General features: G+C 39.7%; 3 protein-coding genes across 4 annotated transcripts; 2 read left to right on the forward strand and 1 right to left on the reverse strand.

Annotated features, from left to right (window-relative positions):
- The first annotated feature begins 456 nt into the window (after positions 1 to 456).
- polr2l (RNA polymerase II, I and III subunit L) lies at positions 457 to 3,349 on the forward strand. 2 transcript variants are annotated; one of them, XM_050043240.1, is made up of 3 exons: positions 457 to 602; positions 1,024 to 1,128; positions 3,059 to 3,349. In XM_050043240.1, exons 2-3 carry the CDS (start codon positions 1,034 to 1,036, stop codon positions 3,165 to 3,167), a joined length of 204 nt encoding a protein of 67 aa, XP_049899197.1. In that variant the 5' UTR covers positions 457 to 602; positions 1,024 to 1,033; the 3' UTR covers positions 3,168 to 3,349. The 2 variants fall into 2 exon arrangements, with proteins under 2 accessions (XP_049899197.1, XP_049899205.1); XM_050043248.1 differs by having other exon boundaries at positions 457 to 583.
- A 360-nt stretch (positions 3,350 to 3,709) lies between these two features.
- LOC126389470 (cleavage and polyadenylation specificity factor subunit 7-like) lies at positions 3,710 to 11,699 on the reverse strand. Its single transcript, XM_050043190.1, has 9 exons — positions 10,978 to 11,699; positions 9,203 to 9,403; positions 8,885 to 8,988; positions 8,602 to 8,747; positions 8,162 to 8,504; positions 7,910 to 8,013; positions 6,269 to 6,413; positions 5,905 to 6,170; positions 3,710 to 4,039 (listed from the first exon to the last, which is right to left on the reverse strand). The coding sequence occupies exons 1-8, from the start codon at positions 11,062 to 11,064 to the stop codon at positions 5,909 to 5,911; spliced, it is 1,392 nt and encodes a 463-aa protein (XP_049899147.1). The 5' UTR covers positions 11,065 to 11,699; the 3' UTR covers positions 3,710 to 4,039; positions 5,905 to 5,908.
- Positions 11,700 to 11,754: 55 nt separating this feature from the next.
- On the forward strand, positions 11,755 to 16,954 carry sdhaf2 (succinate dehydrogenase complex assembly factor 2). Its single transcript, XM_050043216.1, has 4 exons — positions 11,755 to 11,862; positions 13,204 to 13,427; positions 14,192 to 14,301; positions 16,308 to 16,954. The coding sequence occupies exons 1-4, from the start codon at positions 11,836 to 11,838 to the stop codon at positions 16,436 to 16,438; spliced, it is 492 nt and encodes a 163-aa protein (XP_049899173.1). The 5' UTR covers positions 11,755 to 11,835; the 3' UTR covers positions 16,439 to 16,954.
- Positions 16,955 to 21,853: the final 4,899 nt, after the last annotated feature.

Genomic DNA, 21,853 nt, shown 5'->3' on the forward strand with positions numbered 1-21,853 from the left:
ACAAAACTCACAAAAGTCCATAGATTTCAATAAAGCATGTACTATCTGTACTTTACTGGCTGCAGTTCTGAGATCTGTCCAGTCAAAATGAGTAAAAACACCACTGCACAGAATGGTAGAATGGTTTGTTTTGGGCCATCTGCAGTTTGTCATACACAGTTACAGAGAGGCAGCTCTGGGCTACTAACTGGGGTTTTTGTGCTGAATTTACCCCCAGTTGCCATTCTGTTAGGTACCCCTGGTTCAAAGTAATGCAGTCTAATACAACAACCTCCCACATAAGCTTTCATTTTTGTAAATTTGATCAGTTTGTGTTCATGCTGTGTTAGGGAGTTGAGTAAAATCTATGAGTCATTTAAAAGCTGTAGTTTGTGGTGCTCTTGAAATGGTCTGTGTTATTCTGTGTCAAACATTTTTTGTCCACACAAATCTAATAAACTGTTCAAGTTTACCTTTGTGGAAGTTGCTCTTTTATTCTGAAAGATCCAGGCCGGAAGCGGTAATGTTGTTGCGACTGTAGAGAACGAGGGAAGCTCGAAGCTACCAGCACTTTCCATCAGAATAACTTAACATTGAGCTTTAGGTAATATAAATTGTTGACGGCGAGTAAATATTTCTTTACATTGTGAAATTTTGACATTGTTTAAAATTAGTTTTGACTGATAAATAACTAACCATCGTTAAATGTTCGTAACATATTATTGGCGGCTAATGTTAGCTAACAGTTTACTGTTGTGCTAGTCGCGTGGCTGCAGTCTGTGGGCTAGCTTAAACCTACTTACTGAGCTTAGCTAACATTACACCTTAATTTGCCAACTGACTGGGACAAGCAGCATCAAGATAAACACCTCTCGGCCCAGTGTAATTGTTCAGAGACAAAAACATATTTTAACGTCAGTATAAACGGAAATGGCTTAGTTAACATTAACTAGCTGTTTGATGCTAGCTGCGTAGCAATCTAACTAGCATTACAGTTTATTCCCAGGTATGAGTGTTAAAACTGTGATGTGCCTTTGTCCCCAGGTGTCTCACAATGATTATCCCTGTCCGGTGCTTCACCTGTGGGAAGATCGTGGGTAACAAGTGGGAAGCATACCTCGGTCTACTTCAAGCAGAGTATACTGAAGGGTGAGATACATACCTGCTGGTTTCTGTCACTGTATCTCCAAAGGTGGGCAGTTATAGTGGTCTATGGCTGCATATTACTTACAGGTTCATTGTGTAGGATTTAGGGGATATATTGGCAGAAATGGATTATAATGTGTTTTAAGTAAATAATAACTTGAAAATAAGAGGTGCTGTGTATTTAAGTTTAAGTTTATAAGTTTATTTACTTTATTAATCCCCCTGAGGGGAAATTCAATGTTTTCACTCTTGCTTGTCAATTACACACAGGTCCGAAAGACACACACANGAGGTGAACTGGCACCTCTCCAGCCACCAGTCCACGCTCCATATTTGGTCCAGACGGGGACTCGAGCAGGCGACCCTCCGGTTCCCAACCCAAGTCCCTATGGACTGAGCTACTGCCGCCCCCACCTACCTTACCTTAGAATGAGCCGTTTATATCTACATAGGGAGCAGGTCCTTGTCCAGAGATCTCCATGATGCACTATGTTTCTACAGTAGCCCAGAACAGACAAATGAAACACTGGCTCTAGATAGGGCCATTCATGTTTTTACATCAGCCACTAAAGTTAGCAGTCCCTTTGTTAGTTTTTTTTATGGTGAAACTGCTTTATTCAGTGTTTCTACAGGTTCATTTTGTCTGTGGAGATAAAGAAACCTGCGAGTAATTCTGCTCCTGATTTTAAAACCTCCTGAAGATGATCATTAAAGGTATTCTAACTGGGTTAAGTTTCAGCTGGTTGGAATATGCTATCCTCATTGCTAGATGCCAGTAAATCCCCCTTAATCTTAAACACTGCTCCTTTAAAAGGTGTACTGTGTAGGATTTAGTGGTTTCTAGCGATGAGGTTGCAGACCTGAAACCACTCTCGTGTGTCAAGTGTGTAGGAGAACTATGCTGGCCGGCCCTATCTGAAAAACAGTGTTTGGTTCAGCTGATCTGGGCTACCATAGAAAAAACTAGAGATGTACCGATACGGATCCCAGTATCGGAAATGCCTCCGATACTGCCTAAAATGCGGTATCGGCGAGTACAGCCTATGACCAATCCGATACCATGTAATGCCTCACGTCATTACGCATTCGCATGCTACAGGCAAACGAAACGGAAACCAAGCGTTGAAAAAGCATTCTACTGTAGCATTTAAAATGTCTTTTTTACGGAATTGTGTGGCTGCACTTTAACCTGTGTCTTGATCTGTATCAACACTGGATATTAATAATAAAAAAAAGGTTTATGGCATTCATTCTACTATTATGTATTTATTTCTTAATATTTTACATAGAGTTTTAGGAGTTGAGACATACAACAATTAATATCCCATCCATTTTTTTTTTTGCACTGGTATCGGATCGGTACTCGGTTCAGGGATCGAAATCGATATTGGGAAGGAAAAAGTGGTATCGTACATCTCTAGAAAAAACATGGTGGAGTCTGTGGAGGAGGACCTGCTCTGTTTGTGGATATAAATAGCGCTTTCTAAAGTAACGAAAAGTATTATTATTAAAGTATTATTTTCAGGTAATTATACACTAATGAAAACGTAGTTGTGAATATCATATATATTTGCCAAGAGATGCCCCTGAATCCTATACACTGGACCTTCAAGTAAGAACACCCAAAATGTACATATGCAACATGCATGGGAGCAGCTGTGCAAAAAGAATTTTCTAGAAGTGGTCAAGTAGTGGTATACCACATCAAAACCTCTTAGCCTATTCAGTTGTCGCAGGCTATGCTCATTTCCTCCAAGGTTTCAAGAGGTCTATACACAGGTTGATGATGGAGTGAATAATAGCAATTACCTGAGGCCATTTGCGCAGCTATCCTGACTATAGTCTGCAGTAATGTCCATGTACTTTACTTATTCATTCAGTGATCTGCGTGCTGTGCATTAGGACTAACATTACTTCCTCTCTCCCTCTTAAGTGATGCCCTTGATGCCCTGGGCCTGAAGAGATACTGCTGTCGGAGGATGCTCCTTTCTCATGTGGATCTTATTGAGAAATTGTTGAATTATGCTCCGCTGGAGAAGTGATTGCAACTGGCTGCCTTCAAGAGCGGCAAGGACATTATGGGGCTGTGGCATGGACAGATTCATGTTATTATGTTATGTGACAACAGATGGCAACTACAGGGGTGACTTTTGGAACAGTCATTTGTGCACCTATTTGATAATGCATTTTTTTTTCTAAATAAAGCTGTTGAATGACATAGTTACCAGTAATACTGTTGTATCCAGTAACCACAATCTTTTCACCAGAACTGTAAGGTGAATGAGTTCTCACACTTGTAATTTCATTTAATTTCTCATAATTCAAGATACCAAATTCAGACCTTTAGTAAATTTGGGTAAACAACAAAACATATTGCAGTGCATGTGATTCACTACCTTGGAATGTGCAGCAATCAGTAGCAATAAAAGCATCATGTTGCAAAGGTATTTTCACTGCTTTGAGATAGGAAAACATAAATATAGGTAATTATTAGCTGAGTTCTGGTTCTCAGTGAACAGATGTGTCCAAATGTAATACAGCGTAAATTCCTAAATGAAAACACGGCAATTATATTTTCAGGGAATGTGTTTTTAATCTGCAGATTTAATACAAAAGAAAGTGAAGAAACTGTTACACTGTTTTTCTTAAGTTATTATTAAGAGGTGTTCCTATGCATGCAAACATTGGAATCTGACATCCCACCAACAAATCTACAACCACATTTTTCTTAAAACAGGTAAAAGTCCCAGTATGTACAAACGACTGGTGAACAAAACAAAAAAAAAAAAGTACACTTCAGACTTTTGGAGATGCATCTTCAGTCTCACCTTAGATTCCCCCAGATTTTATGCAACTTGGTGCAAAAACAAAAGTCCCATCTTCACTTGTCTTCACACTTAAACACTCCATCAGTCTGGGGAGAAAAAAAAACAGTTTCAAAGCCATATTTACACATGAAATATGGACCGTATTAGCGGACAGCTTGATAAAACAAAAGCCTGTGAGAGGATGTGGGTTAATTGTCCTTACAAACGCAGTACTATGTGGTGACAGTTGCACCAAATACTGCAATTAATGAAGCTATAGACGGCTATAAACCTTTGTTTTGACAGCAAATCTTTCTGACATATCACTCTTCAAATTATAATGCATATGTCAGAGTTAAAAGCCACATTAGGTCCATTCATGGACCCATACTGACATGAAGGCTGAATATGTGATGGTTATGTATCAAGAGTCTGGTGACATAATGGGTTGTAGACTTTTAACAGGTCATTGCACAGTAAGAACGTTGTACTAAAAATAACCACTTCGCTGACCTTCACTTCATGAACCGTAATCTGTCAAAAAGGTTTTGGGGGTGTTGAATTAGCACTAGGAACCAAAGGCTTGTAGTTCTTTTAAGGGTTTATCAGCTCAAAACAGCTTTAAACCTTAAAATAAACCCAGCGATCTGCACTCTTTAAGCCATATAAATTAACATAGGGAGGAATACGGAAGTTTTATTGAAATTAATCCCATGCCCAAAACAAGTCTTAGACTAAAACCATTCTTTAGCCAGAAGTGTACACTTGAAAAAAAAATGTTAATGACACTGAGCACAGAATAATTGTATTTTAGTCAGTCACAATTGCAAGATCATTTTACCCACTTGATGTCCTAATGAAATAAAATGTGAGGCATTATGTTTGTTGAAACACATAAACAGCATCAGAAATAATCACAGATATGGTGAAAAGTACTGACAGGCAGTCTGACATTAATAAACAAAAATGATGGTGTTTTTTAAACTATGAGCAATACTATTACACTGAAGGTCAAATGATTGGTACTCATTAACTGCTATTACTATATCACTATGCATTATTGGCAAGCAAGCTAAAAGATGTCGTATGAGAGACAATAACCAACATCACTGTATCACTCTTTGATATTAAACTTCCATTATGTGTAGAAATTGCTGGGCAGTCTCTTCTGTTGTGGTATTACTGTACTTCAAATTATATAAGCTCAGTATCATAGTGCTGAATGAAAGAAACCAAACAGAGGAACTGATAATAAAACACGCCAAATAATGATAGGGTCTGATGGATGAAAAAGTATATACATAAAGTAGGTTTAAGTAATAGGCTTGGGCGGTTTTAAGTTATTACAGTATCCCGAAGGTAGGATTTTCAATACCGACAAAAATACAGACACTCCACTCTCTGTTAAACTGATATGGAAATGCTGTATTCAGGCGATGGATTGTAGTGCACAACAAGCGCCACCAGAGGTCAGTCTCTGCTGGTGGAACATGCGGCTGAGCTAACAGGCAGCTGAGCTAAGAAAGATGGCGACTGCCAGTGCTGGGGCTGGGAGTATTGCCACCTATAAGTTTATCTTGGGATGAATTCCAACTATACAACAGTTTATTACCACCATGATATTAATTAGCACATCATCTCCGTGTAACCCACTGATGTGTCTGTATACCTTGCAGCAACAAGTGTCATCGGGCCCCCCCCCAAGAGTGGTGCTTAATTAATTTCCTGTCTATTCATTATTCTATGGGCCACAAGTAAGTAGGCTAAGTACTGCATATTAGAGACAACATTGTATGCTAGAGATGACAGAGATGCTACAATGACTTCTATCACCAGCTGCTCAGGTTCTTCTTCTCCTTTTTTTTTTCTTCTACACAAAAACCACCATACAACATATACCCCAGTGAAGGTATGAAAAAATAGACACAGCACAGGTCTAATAAGTGAGTATATAAATTAGAGGGAGGCTTACCAAGTTAGCGGTATCGGTCTCTGTGATCTCTGTGATCTCTGTGATCCCTTTGATCTCTTTGATCTCTTTGATCTCTGTGCCGTTCCCGTGAGCGTGCCTTGTCCCTGTCCCTGCTCCGGGAATGATCTATGTGTCTCCGAGACATTCCCACACCGTCCCAACCAGAAGAGTCTTCTCTGTCACGATCCCTATCACGCTCTCGCTCTCGCTCTCTGTCGCGACCCCTGTCCCGGTCTCTTTCGTCGTCCCCAGAACGACTGCCACTCCTGCAGAGACGTGCGTATTTCTGTGACACTGACTCAACAAAGATTGTGCTGTTACATCCTCACCTTCAGTTTCTGCTTGGAGGCATAATTACACAAACCTGTAGCCGTAGTTGCCCTGGATAGAGACTAGACAGTCTTTGAGTGAGGTGACCAAGGCTTGGCAGCGTTCATCTCCGTACACTCTGGACTGCTTAATGATGGCAATGGCGGTTAATAGAGTCTCCATGGCCACTCGTAAGTCTCCTACATTAGCAAATGGAGAAATTAGATATTAGACACAGTTGCTATTAAGCAGTTAAACACTTTAAAGCTCTTAGGATTAAAGGGATAGTGCGCCCAAAAATGAAAATTCAGCTAGTATCTACTCACCCATATGCCAATGGAGGCTCAGGTGAAGTTTTAGAGTCCTCACAACACTTGCGGAGATCCCAGGGGAGAGGGGGTAGCAACACAACTCCACCTAATGGAGGCTTACAGCGCCCCAGATTCAAACGTCCAAAAACACATAACTGAACACACAAAATGTCTCCGTACTGCTCGTCCGTAGTGATCCAAGTGTCCTGAAGCCCTGACATAAAAAGTTGTTTGGAAAAACGTCATTTGAATTCTAACTGCCTCTCTGTGCACCGCGCTCACGTGTGCGTGTGAGACCAGCAAAAGCACGTGAACACACATGAACGCGATGTCCATGTCTCACAGTCTCGCGCAAGCGCGCACATGTGAGCGCGGTGCACAGAGAGGCAGTTAGAGCTGCAGGCTACAATGGGGCTAAAAACAGAGTTCAAATGACGTTTTTCCAAACAACTTTTTCTGTCGGGGCTTCAGGACACTTGGATCACTACGGACGAGCAGTATGGAGATATTTTGTGGTTTCAATTATGTGTTTTTTGGACGTTTGAATCTGGGGCGCCGTAAGCCTCCATTAGGTGGAGTTGTGTTGCTACCCCCTCTCCCCTTGTGTTGTGAGGACTCTAAAACTTCACCTGAGCCTCCATTGGCATATGGGTGAGTAGATAATGGGTGAATTTTCATTTTTGGGTGCACTATCCCTTTAAAGGTTCCTAAAAAAAAATTTTTTAACATGGATGACATTTACTCCCCACGTACAGTACAGGCAAAAATGTCAAGCACTCACATCCATTTGGGCTTACGCTACAAAAGGACTGGAAATAAATATCAATAAAGGTGAAAAATATTTTAATCAATCACACTGCCTACATCATCCACATCTAGAACAAACCTACAGTGACTTCAGTCAGTATTTGGACTCCATCTTTGCCACATTTTGTTAAGTTGTCTTGTGGCTAATTTGAATGGGATCATTCTTGGCAATTATCTATCCACAACACCCAACAGGCAGCACGAAGACAAGAATTTTTTCATATAATTGCAGTAACCACTGCTAATTCCAACATTTACATGTGTCCAGAGCTGTTAGAGCCACACTAACAATTGAGAACAGATGCATCCTGTTTCTTTTGAGCATCTTTTGGATGTGTTTAGAAAGCTTTACATTATATTCTATACATTGTAAAGGTACCATGTTTTGTTTCAATTTTATATAAGATTTAACTCAGCAAAATACTAAAAAAATAGGGTATCAATTTAATTTCAAAGTCCACTGTAAGAGTGAGAGGGTGAGTAACTCATTTTCTCCCCATATGTCTGGGGTCCAGTCCTCTGTCCACATGGCTTATTAAGTTCTGTGTTCTTGACAGAATCTAATCAGCTGTACGTACCAGCTGTTGCTCCAGACACAGCCTTGCTGATGGCGCTGCTGGCAACTGCTTTATTTCTGTTCAATAGCTCTTCAAAGTCTCCATCTGTCCTTTGAGGTGTATGTCTGAAAAATAGATTGTTGACAGGATTATTCAACCATCACCGCAAATTATCACTGTATCCTGGTCTTTTGATGATTTAAAGATTCACTTTCCATGACAACCTTATCAAGTATGTTAAATGCATAAACATATTACTGTGTATGTTCTCACTTTTGCTGGCTGTAAGCTTTGCTGCTGTGCCCGTCTTGTGCTGGATTGAAGAAAGCTGGATTTATATGCAGACTGGGAGGTGGTTGGCTGGGAATATGGACTGGATGAGGAGGGTACAAATGGGGGGGCATGGGTGGAGGGATGTTTGGTGGCATATGTGGAAAGGGAGGAGGTGGATGACTAAGGTAAGGGTTGGGTAATGAGGGAAACCTGTTTGCGAGTGGATGTGATGGAAGAAGAGGAGGTATGGGGGGAGGGCTGGACTCCTGTGATAATAATGAGGGAATCTTATTCGAAGGATCGGTGTCCTTAGAGTCTTTGGAGTTAACACGCAGGGGTATACCTACAGAAAACATTGATTTAGTTAAGGATTACAGTAATACTAACATTTTGTAACATCATGTAAATTCAATAGTGTTTGAAGATTATAGTGCTCTTACGTTTATTTGCCATGTCCTCAAACACAGACAGGTTCTGGCGAGTGGCAAAACGGCAGTCTACCCTTTCCCCATTGATCTCACATTTGGGGATTTTTTCCAACAGTAGTTTAAATGACTCGTCTGAGGTAACCACCACTTCAGCAAAGCTGTGTTAAACAGAAGAAGAAACAACATGTGTATGGGTACTGACACTCTGACACAGATATCAGACAGACATCGAAGTAAATCAATACAAAAGACGAACTTTTTATTTTTCACGAGATCAAGATCTGCAACCACTCACCCTCTTGACTGGCCGTTAACTTTGTTCTCAGCAAATTTAATCTCTATGATGTCCCTCACACCCAGCGTTTGAGCCATGCATATGATGTCCTTATCGGATGTCCACTGGAGGTTGTAGCAGGTACCGAAAAAGAGGGTGAAGCAGTGACAGGAGGGCAGACAGTTACTCGTGATCTTGAATGTGAAAAGTGAACAATTTTCTCTGTTCTGTTTCATGTACACAGTGTTCTGCATGCCCACATAGATAAAACAACCGAAGTAGATTTGGACAACACAATAAAAATGTTTTCAGCATTAACATACAGACGGTGGTACTCACCCAGGGAAAATTCCCAATATATAAAGACAGTTTCCTCAGTGAGTTTCTTCCTTTATTGTTTACCACTTTTGAGTTAACCTCCTCTGTAGCTGCTGTCGTTTTCGGAGGTGCCACATCTGTAGTGACTTTCTTATCCCGGTCAACTGAGCCAGTCAGAACAGCATCAAAAAGTTCATTTGCTTCAGCAATTCTGTCCAAATCCTGTGTTGGAAAGAAAAAAATACAAAGAAGTCATATATACTGTCATGCTGTTTGTCTCAATGTGCAGAGCATCATTGAACAAAACACTGCAGCTGCAGGGAGCGTGGCATGACATGGGATTATACCCATATTTTCTGGCATTGTCCAATACTACAGATATTTGGCAGAGCATAAATATCCTACTTGACTCAGTGCGTCTTCTACTCTGGGGAAAACCAAGTAGTAAATGACCAAATATTAACTTTATACATACTCTTACTGGTTGCCGGTACTGGTAAAATAATAATTTTACACTGGGTGAAAGTCTCACTGATTGTACCTCAGCTGGCTCGAATGCTGAAACAAGTCTGAGGACGGAGATTTTTCTGAGAAGATGGACTTGTGTGATCGTACCTGAAGCTATGAATAACCACATAAGAAAACACGGACTGTAGTTGAACTCAGATTGCAAATATGAGTGTTAATCAATCTATAGGCCTCCATAAAACCCCATTTGGGATGCATTTAAGCCTGTCCTACATTTAGGACTTATTAATTTCCAGAATCAGGAAATGGGCAGGTAACACCACTGCAGGTCCATCACACACTGGACACAACTGTTCAAACTTCTCCCCTCTGGTAGGCGTTATAGGAAACGGTCTGCTATAACAACCAGAAACAAAAACAGTTTTCCAAACTGATGAACAGTTAACATTAGTCATATAATGTCAACTGAGTAACACCAAACATCCTCTGTACTCGACTGTACCTGTAAATCTTAGATTTTTATGGTTTATACAAACTGTTTTTTACCATGTAAATATAATCACTGTCATTATGACTGTAAGCATGTTGCCAAATACAACTTGCCTGTGTATATAAAGCCACCTGTTACATTAATAATTCCATATCTACACAAACACGCCATTTTGTTGTTATATGATTAGAGAGATGGATAGATTTGTTGTCCTCGTTTTTAACTGTAATGTCTATTTTCTGTGCAAGTACATTAAGACACATTCCTTGATGTGCACACATTATCATGGCCAATTAAGCAGAAATTTAATAAACAAAATAGAAAAGCTGTCTGACCTTCTCTTAATAACACCATACCTAATATAACACAGCTCTGCTGTTATGACAGAGACAGTGACAGAAATACACAACATATACACATGCACCTTTTGATCATTCCTCAACCGTGACCCTCCCCATCTCCATGAGAACTCTACTGTACATGTACAAAGTTTACCAAACGTGCATTATAGAGTAAAAATAAAGACACAATATAAATACAAATTCGTTTATTTTTTCTAGCTAAGTTGAGTACCTCCCTCCTAGCCTCAAGCATGGTGTAACCTGCCCCCTTTATCCTAGCAACAGAGCTCCTCAGATTAAAATCTATAATTAAAAGGTATTTCCACTGATGAATAGAAAGACTGCCAACAAATCTGATTCTGAAAAAAAATGCTAGTAACTCCTGAAAAGATGCTTTTAACTCCTCCACTGTGCCGACAACTTCACATCTTAACCCCTGAACTACTCTCACTGATGCATTCGCTGCGCTTAAAGGAATATGTAAACGTCAGACTCACCTCTTCGTTTTGATTGAGGTCCCCGTAAAGATCTATGAGATCCTGCTTGGAGGTACTTGGTCCGGCTGCAGGTCCTGCAGCAGCCATCCCGTGGGCCTAAGGTGATCCAGTTGGTGGCACTGCAGCTAGTTACGTCTTTTTTTTAGTTTTCAGTGAAGTTCGCACATGCACACTTTGCAAATTACCAGTGCATACCGACAACAGGTGCACTGACAAAATTTGTGAATTACTATTAACGTTACGCCTTGTTTCCGACGTTAACTAACGTTTACCAAGGTTTCGCTCGTGTCCGTACAAGATGATACTCAGCCGTTAGCAAAAACAAAATATGATGGTAAACCGAGAAAACGACATGCGGACACACGTCAAGCATTAATACACATCACAGACCATGCATTTATTCTTAAAGTTTTCAATACAATTAGTTAACATGTGAATACGAGTGTTGCGAGCTCGCTCTTTGATCAGCTAATGCTAATGATGCTAATCGTTCGGTACGTGAACACATAGGTGCGTCAGGAATAAGTTACCGGTTCACAACGACAAACAATATTTTTTGGTTCCTACAGTCAAGCCTCTTTTAAATTTTGATCGCATTGGTCATAAAGGACATCTGAAAATACACCAATTAAGTAACAACCCTTACGTATGCCATGTTGGGGCTATTTATGTTTTGCGTGGCTGGCTAAACATTGCCGTTACCTTAGCAATATGGCGTCATGTGCGCTGCTACATCCGGTCCCCTTCGCTAGTGCTGCTGTGACGTGAAACCTCCCTGTGTTTAGTGTCGGACATTCACATCAGTGAAAGAAGCGGCTCACCAAGAAGTCTCTCTGCGTTACGAGAAAGAGGATTAAAATGCTGTCTTCTGTTCTTGCGAAAAGAGTGAGTCATTTTTGTAAACGTAATATTTATTTCTACGTTTGTTGGTTGAGGTTGAACGCTAACGTTTCAGCAGCAGGACTAACTGAAAGATCTAGCCGTTGACTGTTCGTGAATGGATATGAGGCTAATTTCAGTCATGTTGTATGAATTAATATTGTGATGTAGGAACATTATATTTATGCTGTAGTTAAACAGCTAGCGTGAACCGTTCAATTTTGTCTTTTGATGTAGCAAAAGAAAGTGTGTCCTACTGGAGGACAGTTGTACAACCCAGCAGTAAACAGTTGTACAACAGGGCAGCGTGAGATGTTACGTAACTCCCATTTTCTTTGCTCTGCTCTCTTCTTCGGTGCTTTTAAATTAAAGCTCACAAGAGGAAAAAGAAAAAATACAGATTTTAAATTTATGCATGGGGTTATGGTAGTACTTTGTAAATGTATGCCTCTTGACTCGGTATTTCTTTATTCCACTGTTTTCTTTCTTTTTTTTGTACAGTCAGCCCAATACACCCAAGTCACAAACAATTTATTAGCTTACAAAAATTCAGTGCAGAGAGGACCCAAAATACCACAGAGAAACACAGAGACGCAGAGCTGCAACAAGATATCATTTAGTTGTATAGCCTATTATGAATTAAATCTGTAAGTAATTTCATAATCGATTAATCAGTTTGAGTAATTTTTTAAAAGTCAGTATCCTCCGATTCCACCTTCTTATATTTTAGTACTGACTGTCCTTTGGGTTGTCAATACATTTTAAGGTCATCATCTTGGGCTTTAGATAACACTGATTGACATATTTCATCTTTTTCTTACATTTTATAAACCAAACAACTGACCAATATATCAAGAAAATAATCAACAGATTAATCGACAGTGAAATATTTGTTAGTTGCAGCTCTAACGCACATTTATCCACATATGATAGGATATATTATATATGTTTCTTTGGAAGGAAATGGAGGGGGAAAATTATAGCAAAAAACTTGAATGTATACAAAAATGTTTATACAAAGAAATTAACCTAAATTGATATGTACAACTCGTTAGGTCTGAGAAAGTCCTACTGAGGAGGAATGTCATGTCACAGTAAACATGAAAGAAAAAGAAAAATCCAACTAACAGAAGGTACAAATCAAAACAGTAAAACACAGTACCTAAAACATTTAATTACCATTAATTATAAGCCTCCATCTTATAGCTTTAAAGCTGAGCTGTCCGCTCAACAATAGTACTGCATCTTTCCACAGATTTTAAATAGATTGCTTAGTGACTTGTTTGACCCATCACATGTATTTGATGTTGCAGTACCACTCAAGCACTAATATTTGTTGCCTGTCAGCTGGTGACAGGTATGTGCGGGGCAGCATGGAGACCAGCAGTCACAGGGCTGGTATCATCTCGTGGTTACCGTGGAGATTCACCAGATGACACCAGGGGAGACCTGATTGAGATCCCTTTGCCTCCTTGGGAGGAGAGGCCCGGTGAGCCCACTGACATCAAGAAGCGACGCCTGCTGTATGAGAGTCGCAAGAGGGGCATGTTGGAGAACTGCATTTTGCTCAGGTTGTTAAACTGTACTATTTCTCTTATCTGTCTGTCATCCTGCCATATTGGTGATGTTTTTTGATGTCTTTTACTTTGCTCATACACTTAAAAGCATTGGTACAGTACAGGTGTGTCTCTTTTGTACCTTTTAGGAGTTTTTACATTTTGTCCACTTTCTCATTTAAAAAGTATCCTGTGCAGGAATTTCCTAAAAAACAATGAAAAAAGGTAGTACCCAGGTGCCAGACTATAAGCAGCAGGCCTCCAAGAGACCCGAGACAAGGGTGGTGAGAAGTAGGGGTAAAATTACGAAAGAGCAGGCAACAATGAGCACAATGACAATTATACATAGTAATCAATAATCAACAGTGCACTTTTTATTATAGGAAAACATCCTACTCGTCATTGTGAGCAGTTACAGCAGGTAGTGACAGTTAAAGATGTACTTAAATCATGCAGAAAATATACAGTAGTAAGACGATACAGAGAGGGTTATTAGAGATCATTGTGCAAAGTATTTTAGAGTATAGAGGTAGTGAGGAGGGCCACCAGAGGGCAGAGGGCTGCTTTTTGGGAGCCACTGGACTAATTCAACAAATATAGAGAAAAAGGACACTGACAGGGACTGAAACCAGAAGGAGGCAGTGTTGCAACGCGAAGCAACCCAAAGAATCAGAAGCTCCCTGTGTGCAGTCCACTCACCAGCCGCTCAGATAATTACCAGTAAGCATGACTTTCCATTTAAAGAAAATACTCAAATGACTTCTCCATCTCTCCTGCAGCCTTTTTGCAAAGCAGTATCTGAACACTATGACTGAGAGCCAGCTGCTGCAGTACGACCGACTGATTAATGAACCAAGCAATGACTGGGACATCTACTACTGGGCAACAGGTGAGAGAATAGTTTCTCCTCAGACATGTGATACTGCCTCTCACACAGCACAGTGGACGTAATACATTACAATCAGTAGTTAGAGAGCTGGTAACAGATAGACTTCAGTCAAGAGACATTTCAGACACTAAAAGGAATTTGGATACACTTTAGATTCTCAGTGCAAAACACTTTAATAATTAATGACAACAAAACATTTTAGGTTTGCAATATTAATGTTTACACAAATGGCAAATAACAAATATTTGATTTCACTTGATGTTTTGTGTTAACAGAGACAAAGAAATCAGACTTGCTCATTTTAAATTCAGCCTGTAAAACAACAAATTGTGCAAAACTCCAGTGGGTATAATAATTATAAAAACCCTTGTTTTTTAACTGGCAATCATTCATGGCTGATGATGCTGAAGTAATTAAATCACTGCTCTGCTTACAAATGAACATCAGTTCTGTAACTGTTTTTTTTGGTTACCGTTCCTTTTGGCTCGGACTTCATCCTGGGAGCTCGTTCGCTCTCCCAGTATAACTTACCATGTTATTCATCTAATTTTCTCTAATTTGATTCAATTATGTGTCTGTTTTGTTGTGCAGAACAGCTGAAAAACAGAATCAGTGTGAGAATAGCGTCCAATTGGCAGCACCACTCTGGAAAAACAAACAAAAACTGTTGCGGGCAGGCTGACTTTGCTGAAACAGATTCTGCATGAATACTTTTTTACTCTGAAATTATTAACTGAAATGCTGTCCATCTTGAAATTAATAAACAAGAGCATTTCAAAAGTCTGACATGACCACTGAGAGGTTTGGAATGAGCCTTGTAGGAGACATTAAAACTACCAGGTGAAACCTTAAAGGTCCAGTGTGAAGGATTTAGGGGGATATATCAGCAGAAATGGAATATGATATATTAAGTATATTTTCTGTAGTGTACAATCACCTAAAAAATAAGAACTGTCGTGATTTAGTTACCTTAGAATGAGCTGTTTTAATCTACATAGGGGTCCTTATCCATGGAGTCTGCCATGTTTCTACAGTAGCCCTTAAGGGACAAACCAAACACTGGCTCTAGATAGGATCATTTGCATTTTAGCGCTTACTGTGGACATGGACAGTCAACATGGTGGCGCATGTACATGCAGGGGCTCAGTGCTCTACATATCAGGGCTCTTTAATTAGTTTACTGGCGGTTTACTTTTTACTGAGCGCCACGTATGCACAGGCATGTGTAAAATACAGCTGCCGAGAACTGCTTGCCATCGATTCGACGCCCAGAAACTTTATTTTCAACTAGGAAGGCCCCAGGCAGGACATCCCATCGGAGCTTGTCAGAGCACCAGTGTCTCCATGGATTCCTTTCCCAGTCAGAAAGCGACAGAGGCAGCGTGGAGCGATGAAGCAGAAGCGAGGCTGTCAAGCTGGGATATGAGCTAGGCTAAGCAGAGACCCGCACAATCCTTCGCTGCCGAGCCTCTTCGTCACAAATGCCAGATCATAGTCAGTTTGTTTTGGAGAGGAGGAGACCTCTCTGGATGTTAAGTTTTCAGAGAAAAAAGGTAAACACACTTTAGCAGGTGCTGGGCTAGCAGCCCATCTACAACATGGCCAAATCGCGCAGGATAATAATTCATTTCCCAGTGAAAACCTCCTTTCCAAAGATCACTGTATGAATTCTAATCGAGAATTCACCACAAGAAGCCACTAAATCCCCCTAAATCCTGCACCCTGGACCTTTAAGCTGAACAATCTAATGTCCTCTGCAGAAATGCTATTGTCTTTTCTCATTATTACAATGTGAAACAAATATAAATGTTCAGGTGTATTTTTTGTCTTTTCTGAATTATAATCAGGAGCAAAATGTGTTGAATCAGTAGACGTCAGCCTTTCAGTTCTTATGTTCCCAGCTCGTCCTAAAATAGATCAAGGTGATGTCAGAAAGGCTCCCCTCTGTGCGCTCTTTGTTCTCTAGCCATCTGTCATAATCAGCCCGTTCTCCTTGTTGCTCACAGAAGCTCAGCCCACCCCGGACGTTTACCAAGGAGAGGTCATGGATATGCTGAAGGAGTTCACAAAGAACCGCAACCACGAACAGAGGTTAGATGCACCCAGCTTGGAGTACCTGGAAAAGGAAAGCCAATGAGGTCCATGGCCCTTTGAACCGTCTCAGAGACTCATTTTTAGGTGGGGCACTGGGTGAAATATCAGTGTCACAACCCACTGGAAAAATACCTCAGAGGTCAGCTGTGTGTCTCCAGTTACACACACTGAGGATGAACAAAATTGTGGAATGGAAAATATTTAGTGCCCTTCTCTAGGAAATATTTTTGCCATTATAGGGAGAGGAAGATTTGTGGAAGGAGCGAACGTTAATGCAACACAACAATAGGAAGGTGTCCTGAATATTTAACATTAATTGTGTTGTAAATTTCTGATTCAAGACTGTACATTTAAACTGCAGAATGTGTGAGATGCATACTGATTGAGCCAGGTTTGATAAATAAGATACAAGCTGATAATCAGTTTCTATGTAAGACAGTTAAACAGAAACATTGATTCACTCTTAGCTTGTTGAAGTGTCATGTTTTGGTTTCTGTTGTATGATTTTACCGTGCCTATTACAGACATTATGGGTTATTTAATAAATGTTGATGCTCTACTGTTGTTTGATGCTTGTGTTACATGTACTTCTTTCATGACTATTTCCACATACCAGAGGGTTAAATAACACACTGGAGGTGAACAGCATTGTTGCATAATGAAGGTTGCCTGCAGTACCAGTACATGAACACCAGATGGAAGCAGATCACCTTTTTACAGTGACTATCAAATTGAAACACCTGCTGGTCTCAGTATCTCTGTGACACCTGCAAACCACATTATATCTCACATACCTCATTTTTCATGCAGGATATAATGTGAGTATATCAGTCCACAGCTGCCACATATATCCATATATATATATATGAATGCTGAGAACCTTTATGCAGAGGCTTATTGATGATAACTGAGGGGGAAAATCCCTGAAAAAATCACATTACTGCATATGAGGACGAAAAGGATGTCAGCCACAGAACAGGCGGTTTGTTTTTATTACAGTTTTTATGAGGCAAAGCATCAGTGAAATTTTCCGTCATGCCAAGTTTCCAATTAAAGCACATATATTTTCGCTTTCAGCCATGTAAACAAGGTTATAATTCTCTCCTCCACCGCTGGATCTGTGTGTGTTGGCTGTGGGGAAAATTTCTTGCCTGGCTGTGTGTCATGTCGGTTCAGTGGAACCTTGTACTGAGAGCAGAAGGGAAATGCCCTCTGGCCAGGAGATGTGCACAGAATCTCAAAACAGATGACAAGCCTGCTTGTGTACGCCCATAGAATCGTAATGTACACATGATCCGCGGCCGAGGTGTTGCACAAATAAGGCAACTTTTACCAGGTATTAGGCTAATTTCAATGTATGTTTCTTTTCTCATCACTTTAAAGGGAAAATATGCTGAGAAGGAATCTCTGCCTTTAATGTGTATGTTCTCAGCTTGTCCTAAAATAGACCAAGGTGATGTCACAAGGGTTCCCCTCTGTGTGCTCTTTGCTCCTCCACCATCTGTCTCACCATATAGCTCAATCAGCAAGGGAAAGTACATTTACTCCAGTACCATACATGAGTACAATTTTCTTTGTACTTGTACTTCCCTACATTTCAGAGGGAAATATTGTACTTTTTACTTTCTTTGGGCTGGAATAATGATTATTTTCTTCTTGTAGATTAATCTGCCCATTATTTTCTTGATTAATCGATAATTGCTTGGCCTAAAACATGTCAAAAAATAATAAAACATGTCCATCTAAGTTTCTCAAGTCCAAGGTGGTGTGTTTAAATGTCTTGTTTTGTCAGATATTCAGTTTAATATGGTATAAAACAGAGAAAAAGGAGGAAATGTCCATATTTGAAAGACTGAAAACAGCACTTTTTGCCATTTTTGCATGAAAAATTACTTTAACGATTTATTGAAAACAGTTGGCATCATTCTTCTATTGATCAACTTATTGATTAGATGACTAATTGTTGCAGCTATACTTTACATGACATTATGTTCTTTTTTAGATTATATTTTATGTTAAAAAACATTAAAATGTGCTTATAAAATACAATACATTGTCCAAGATTAAACCGCTTCTTTATATATATATATATATATATATANATTACTTTAACGATTTATTGAAAACAGTTGGCATCATTCTTCTATTGATCAACTTATTGATTAGTTGACTAATTGTTGCAGCTATACTTTACATATGTTCTCTTTTAGATTACATTTTATGTTAAAAAACATTAAAATATGCTTATAAAATACAATACATTGTCCAAGATTAAACCGCTTCTTTATATATATATACATATATATATTTATATATCCCTTTTTTCAACAAAAACAGGAAAGATGAGGGAAAAGTACAAAAGGTGAATACTCACATGCACCAGAACATTTCTTCTTCTTCCCTTTGACATAAATTGTCTCATGACCTCTCAGATTTATTTTATGACCCTTTGGAAGGGGCCTGACCCTTAAGTTGGGAGCCACTAGTCTCAATCGCCTAACTATATGTTAAGTAATTTAAATAACTCCACCTCAACTGGCTACAACCATAAAATGCTGCTTACACATTGATGTATCCACTTTAACTATCTAATGATACCGTGTATAATAATATAATGTAAGAGCACTTACAGTGGCCTATGTTTGCAGAATGAGTATTTTATGTGTGATTATTTAAAGGTCTAGTGTAGTGCTGGTATATAATTATTTAAATTATTAATAACTATGTTTTTTCATTAGTTTATAACCACCTGAAAATAAGAATTGCTGTTGTTGTTGCCTTAGAATGAGCCGTTTATGTACATCATGATGTATAAAGAGAGCTAAGACTTCACTAACTTAAATAAAATAATTAAATCATGCTGCTCTTCTAGACTTATGAAATGTTATTGGATTGAATGGATCAAAAACCACTAGTGAAACAAGTTATTTTGCGGACTTTGTATTGCTCAAAAAATGTATCCTGTGATTCACCCTTATGTCTTTCCCCATGTAAGTCAATAGGAAAAGTCTTTTTGGGCCCAGTGGCATCACATAATGGACCTGGACAGTTGTAGTCACAGGGTTTGGCCACTATGTCAGACTAGCTTTAAAATCCAACGCACTTCCTGGGGGCCTGATCAACAAATGGAGCAGGTCCTCTTCCACTGAGTCCACCATGTTGTTCTACAGGAGCTTTCACCGCTAGATGCCACTAAATCCTACATGCTGGACCTTTAAGTACACTTTGTGGCTACTTCTGTACTTTCATTTCAGTAGGAATTTGAAAGCAGGACTTTCACTTGTAACTGAGTTGTTTTACATTGTTATATTGAAACTTTTATGTGTAAGTAAAGAATCGGAATACTTCCTCCTTCTTGATCTTAATGCATAAAATTAAACAGGAGCTTCAAAAGTTAGAATCAAATTCTGTCACTTAATTGTGCCTGTGTTAAAATGTTCCGCGCTTCACACGACAATTCATTCGGCAATAGTTAAATCTGAAGCTCACTGGGTGTCACATTTCCCAGCTTTCAAGAGAAAAGATGCCACCTGTGGATCCCACATGCAGGGGGAGTACAAATCACATCTTTATTGCTCTGAGGCTTGTTTGGAGTGTATATTCATTTGTTGCCCACGCACACCCACTGTGCCTATCTGTAGCCCTGCGCTCCTGTCATCCTCCACTGCTGCTTCCTGTGTCGTGACAGCTCTCTGTTTTATCCTCAGCCCTGCCGTCACCCTCCGCTCCCCTGGAATTTCATTCCATCTCGTGTTCTCTTGTTTCCTCTTTCCACCACCACCACCACCACTGCCACCTCCTCCAGCATCCCCAGCCTTCATCTTGTCTTCCCATATCTGCTGGAGAGTCGTGAGCAGAGCAGCGCTGAGGGAAACTGCTCTCACTGGTACAAGTTACTACTACTGCCAGGTTTAACTTTGAGAGTGGAGGTGTTAGATAGCTGGAAAATTAAACATACCCTTTCTCAACATTTCACACACACAAAAACAGGTTTTAGGTTAGATGTTATCTTGTGTCGAAGATGCAGTGAAACATAGCGTGTAGGAGGCAGAGCAGGCAATTTACTTAATTCTAGGGATCAGCACCAATTCTGAGGATCCGTGTTAATTACCCTTAATATCTAAGTCCCAGGCTTGAAGAGAGAGGGGGGATATAGAGAGCAAATGTGTACTTCCAGCAGTGCCTGTAATAACCGCAGCTTTATCAGTTGCTCCATGCATTTGCAATTAAACTTCTACAAAAGAAGTTGATGATATCGACACCAAATCAGACTGAACTGGGATTGACAGGAAGTTAGCGGCAAGTCTCTGTGACATGAGTTCAAACTCAGATCTTCATAGTTTTATATAAAGCATTCTTGGGTTGTAAGTTGAGCTGCATCAACCAGTGGAAAGTAACTAAGTACATTTACTAAAGCGGAGCAGACGGATGACCTCTGGGGCTTCAGCCCTGAAAGTTTTTCCAAGGGCCCCGAAACTTTTAGGTTTTAAAAATAACTTTGTGACATTCAGATAATAAAAGCCATTGTTTCATATCCTACAATGTAGACCACATTTACTTGGCTTTGCTGGGGATCCTTAATTTGCAATGAGAGAAGCCCAGATTATTATGGTATGGATTTGTCAGCCAAACATGACTCTGTGAACTCTTCTCCAGCATAGTATCACAAAAATAGGTTTCAAATTAGTAATGTTGTTTACACCATGTTCATACCCTACCTTTATTATGTATCGTAAAAATAATATCAGACAGTTTTGGCTTCTTTTTAGGTGGCAGGAGTGAAAATTAGTCATCCTCAGTTTGTTGTGTTGTGGTTTCAGAATGATGAAGACAGCTGGAGAACAAATAGATACAAAATGGGATGTGGGCCGTATGATTTTTTTTTCCAACTAACATGTTTTTCCCAAATGATATACTGATTTTTAGGGATTTCAAATGACTTGAAAAATATTGCAGATAGCTGCCATATATGGGGAAAAATTACCTAGGGCAGCCTGCCCACGGCCCCTCTCAGGGTTTTTTAAAAGCACCACAGCCCGCCTGATCCACAAACGTGTCAATCAGTGACCCGAAACTGACCCGTAAACCTGCAAACTGGAGCTGAAAGTTTCTGCTAATGACAATCGCTCATAACAGCCTACTTGCTGTTGGCTATACTGTGTCATTTCCAGTAAATTTCACAATATAAAAGCTGTGTTTCCTGTTTATAAAGTACAAACGTAGGAAGACAGCAAGTACTCACCCATCCTCAAAGTAGTTACGTCTTATGTTTGATCTTGAGCACACAGCTGAGATCCCACATGGTTTGTTTATACGAACACACAGCTAATTGCTGCAGTAGTACAATTGCACAATATTTCTGTAGGTTATTATAACTTACTAAGAACACTGCTTTGCCATCTATGAACCACCCGCCCAAAACCTATGATATTTTTAACAAGCTTACCAGAATCATTAG

The sequence above is a fragment of the Epinephelus moara genome, chromosome 1 (assembly GCF_006386435.1).
Source record: "Epinephelus moara isolate mb chromosome 1, YSFRI_EMoa_1.0, whole genome shotgun sequence".
Lineage (NCBI taxonomy): Eukaryota > Metazoa > Chordata > Actinopteri > Perciformes > Serranidae > Epinephelus > Epinephelus moara.

Bases quoted from the DNA above. Each gene is read 5' to 3' on its own strand.
- polr2l (XM_050043240.1), top strand. From the start codon at position 1,034: ATGATTATCCCTGTCCGGTGCTTCACCTGTGGGAAGATCGTGGGTAAC. The intron at 1,129-3,058 runs GTGAGATACATA...CTCCCTCTTAAG, and splicing joins CAAGCAGAGTATACTGAAGG to TGATGCCCTTGATGCCCTGG.
- sdhaf2 (XM_050043216.1), top strand. From the start codon at position 11,836: ATGCTGTCTTCTGTTCTTGCGAAAAGA. The intron at 13,428-14,191 runs GTTGTTAAACTG...TCTCTCCTGCAG, and splicing joins GAGAACTGCATTTTGCTCAG to CCTTTTTGCAAAGCAGTATC. The intron at 14,302-16,307 runs GTGAGAGAATAG...TGTTGCTCACAG, and splicing joins CATCTACTACTGGGCAACAG to AAGCTCAGCCCACCCCGGAC.
- LOC126389470 (XM_050043190.1), bottom strand. From the start codon at position 11,064: ATGGCTGCTGCAGGACCTGCAGCCGGACCAAGTACCTCCAAGCAGGAT. The intron at 8,989-9,202 runs GTGAGTACCACC...TACAACCTCCAG, and splicing joins ATATTGGGAATTTTCCCTGG to TGGACATCCGATAAGGACAT. The intron at 6,171-6,268 runs GTTTGTGTAATT...ACGTCTCTGCAG, and splicing joins CAGGGCAACTACGGCTACAG to GAGTGGCAGTCGTTCTGGGG.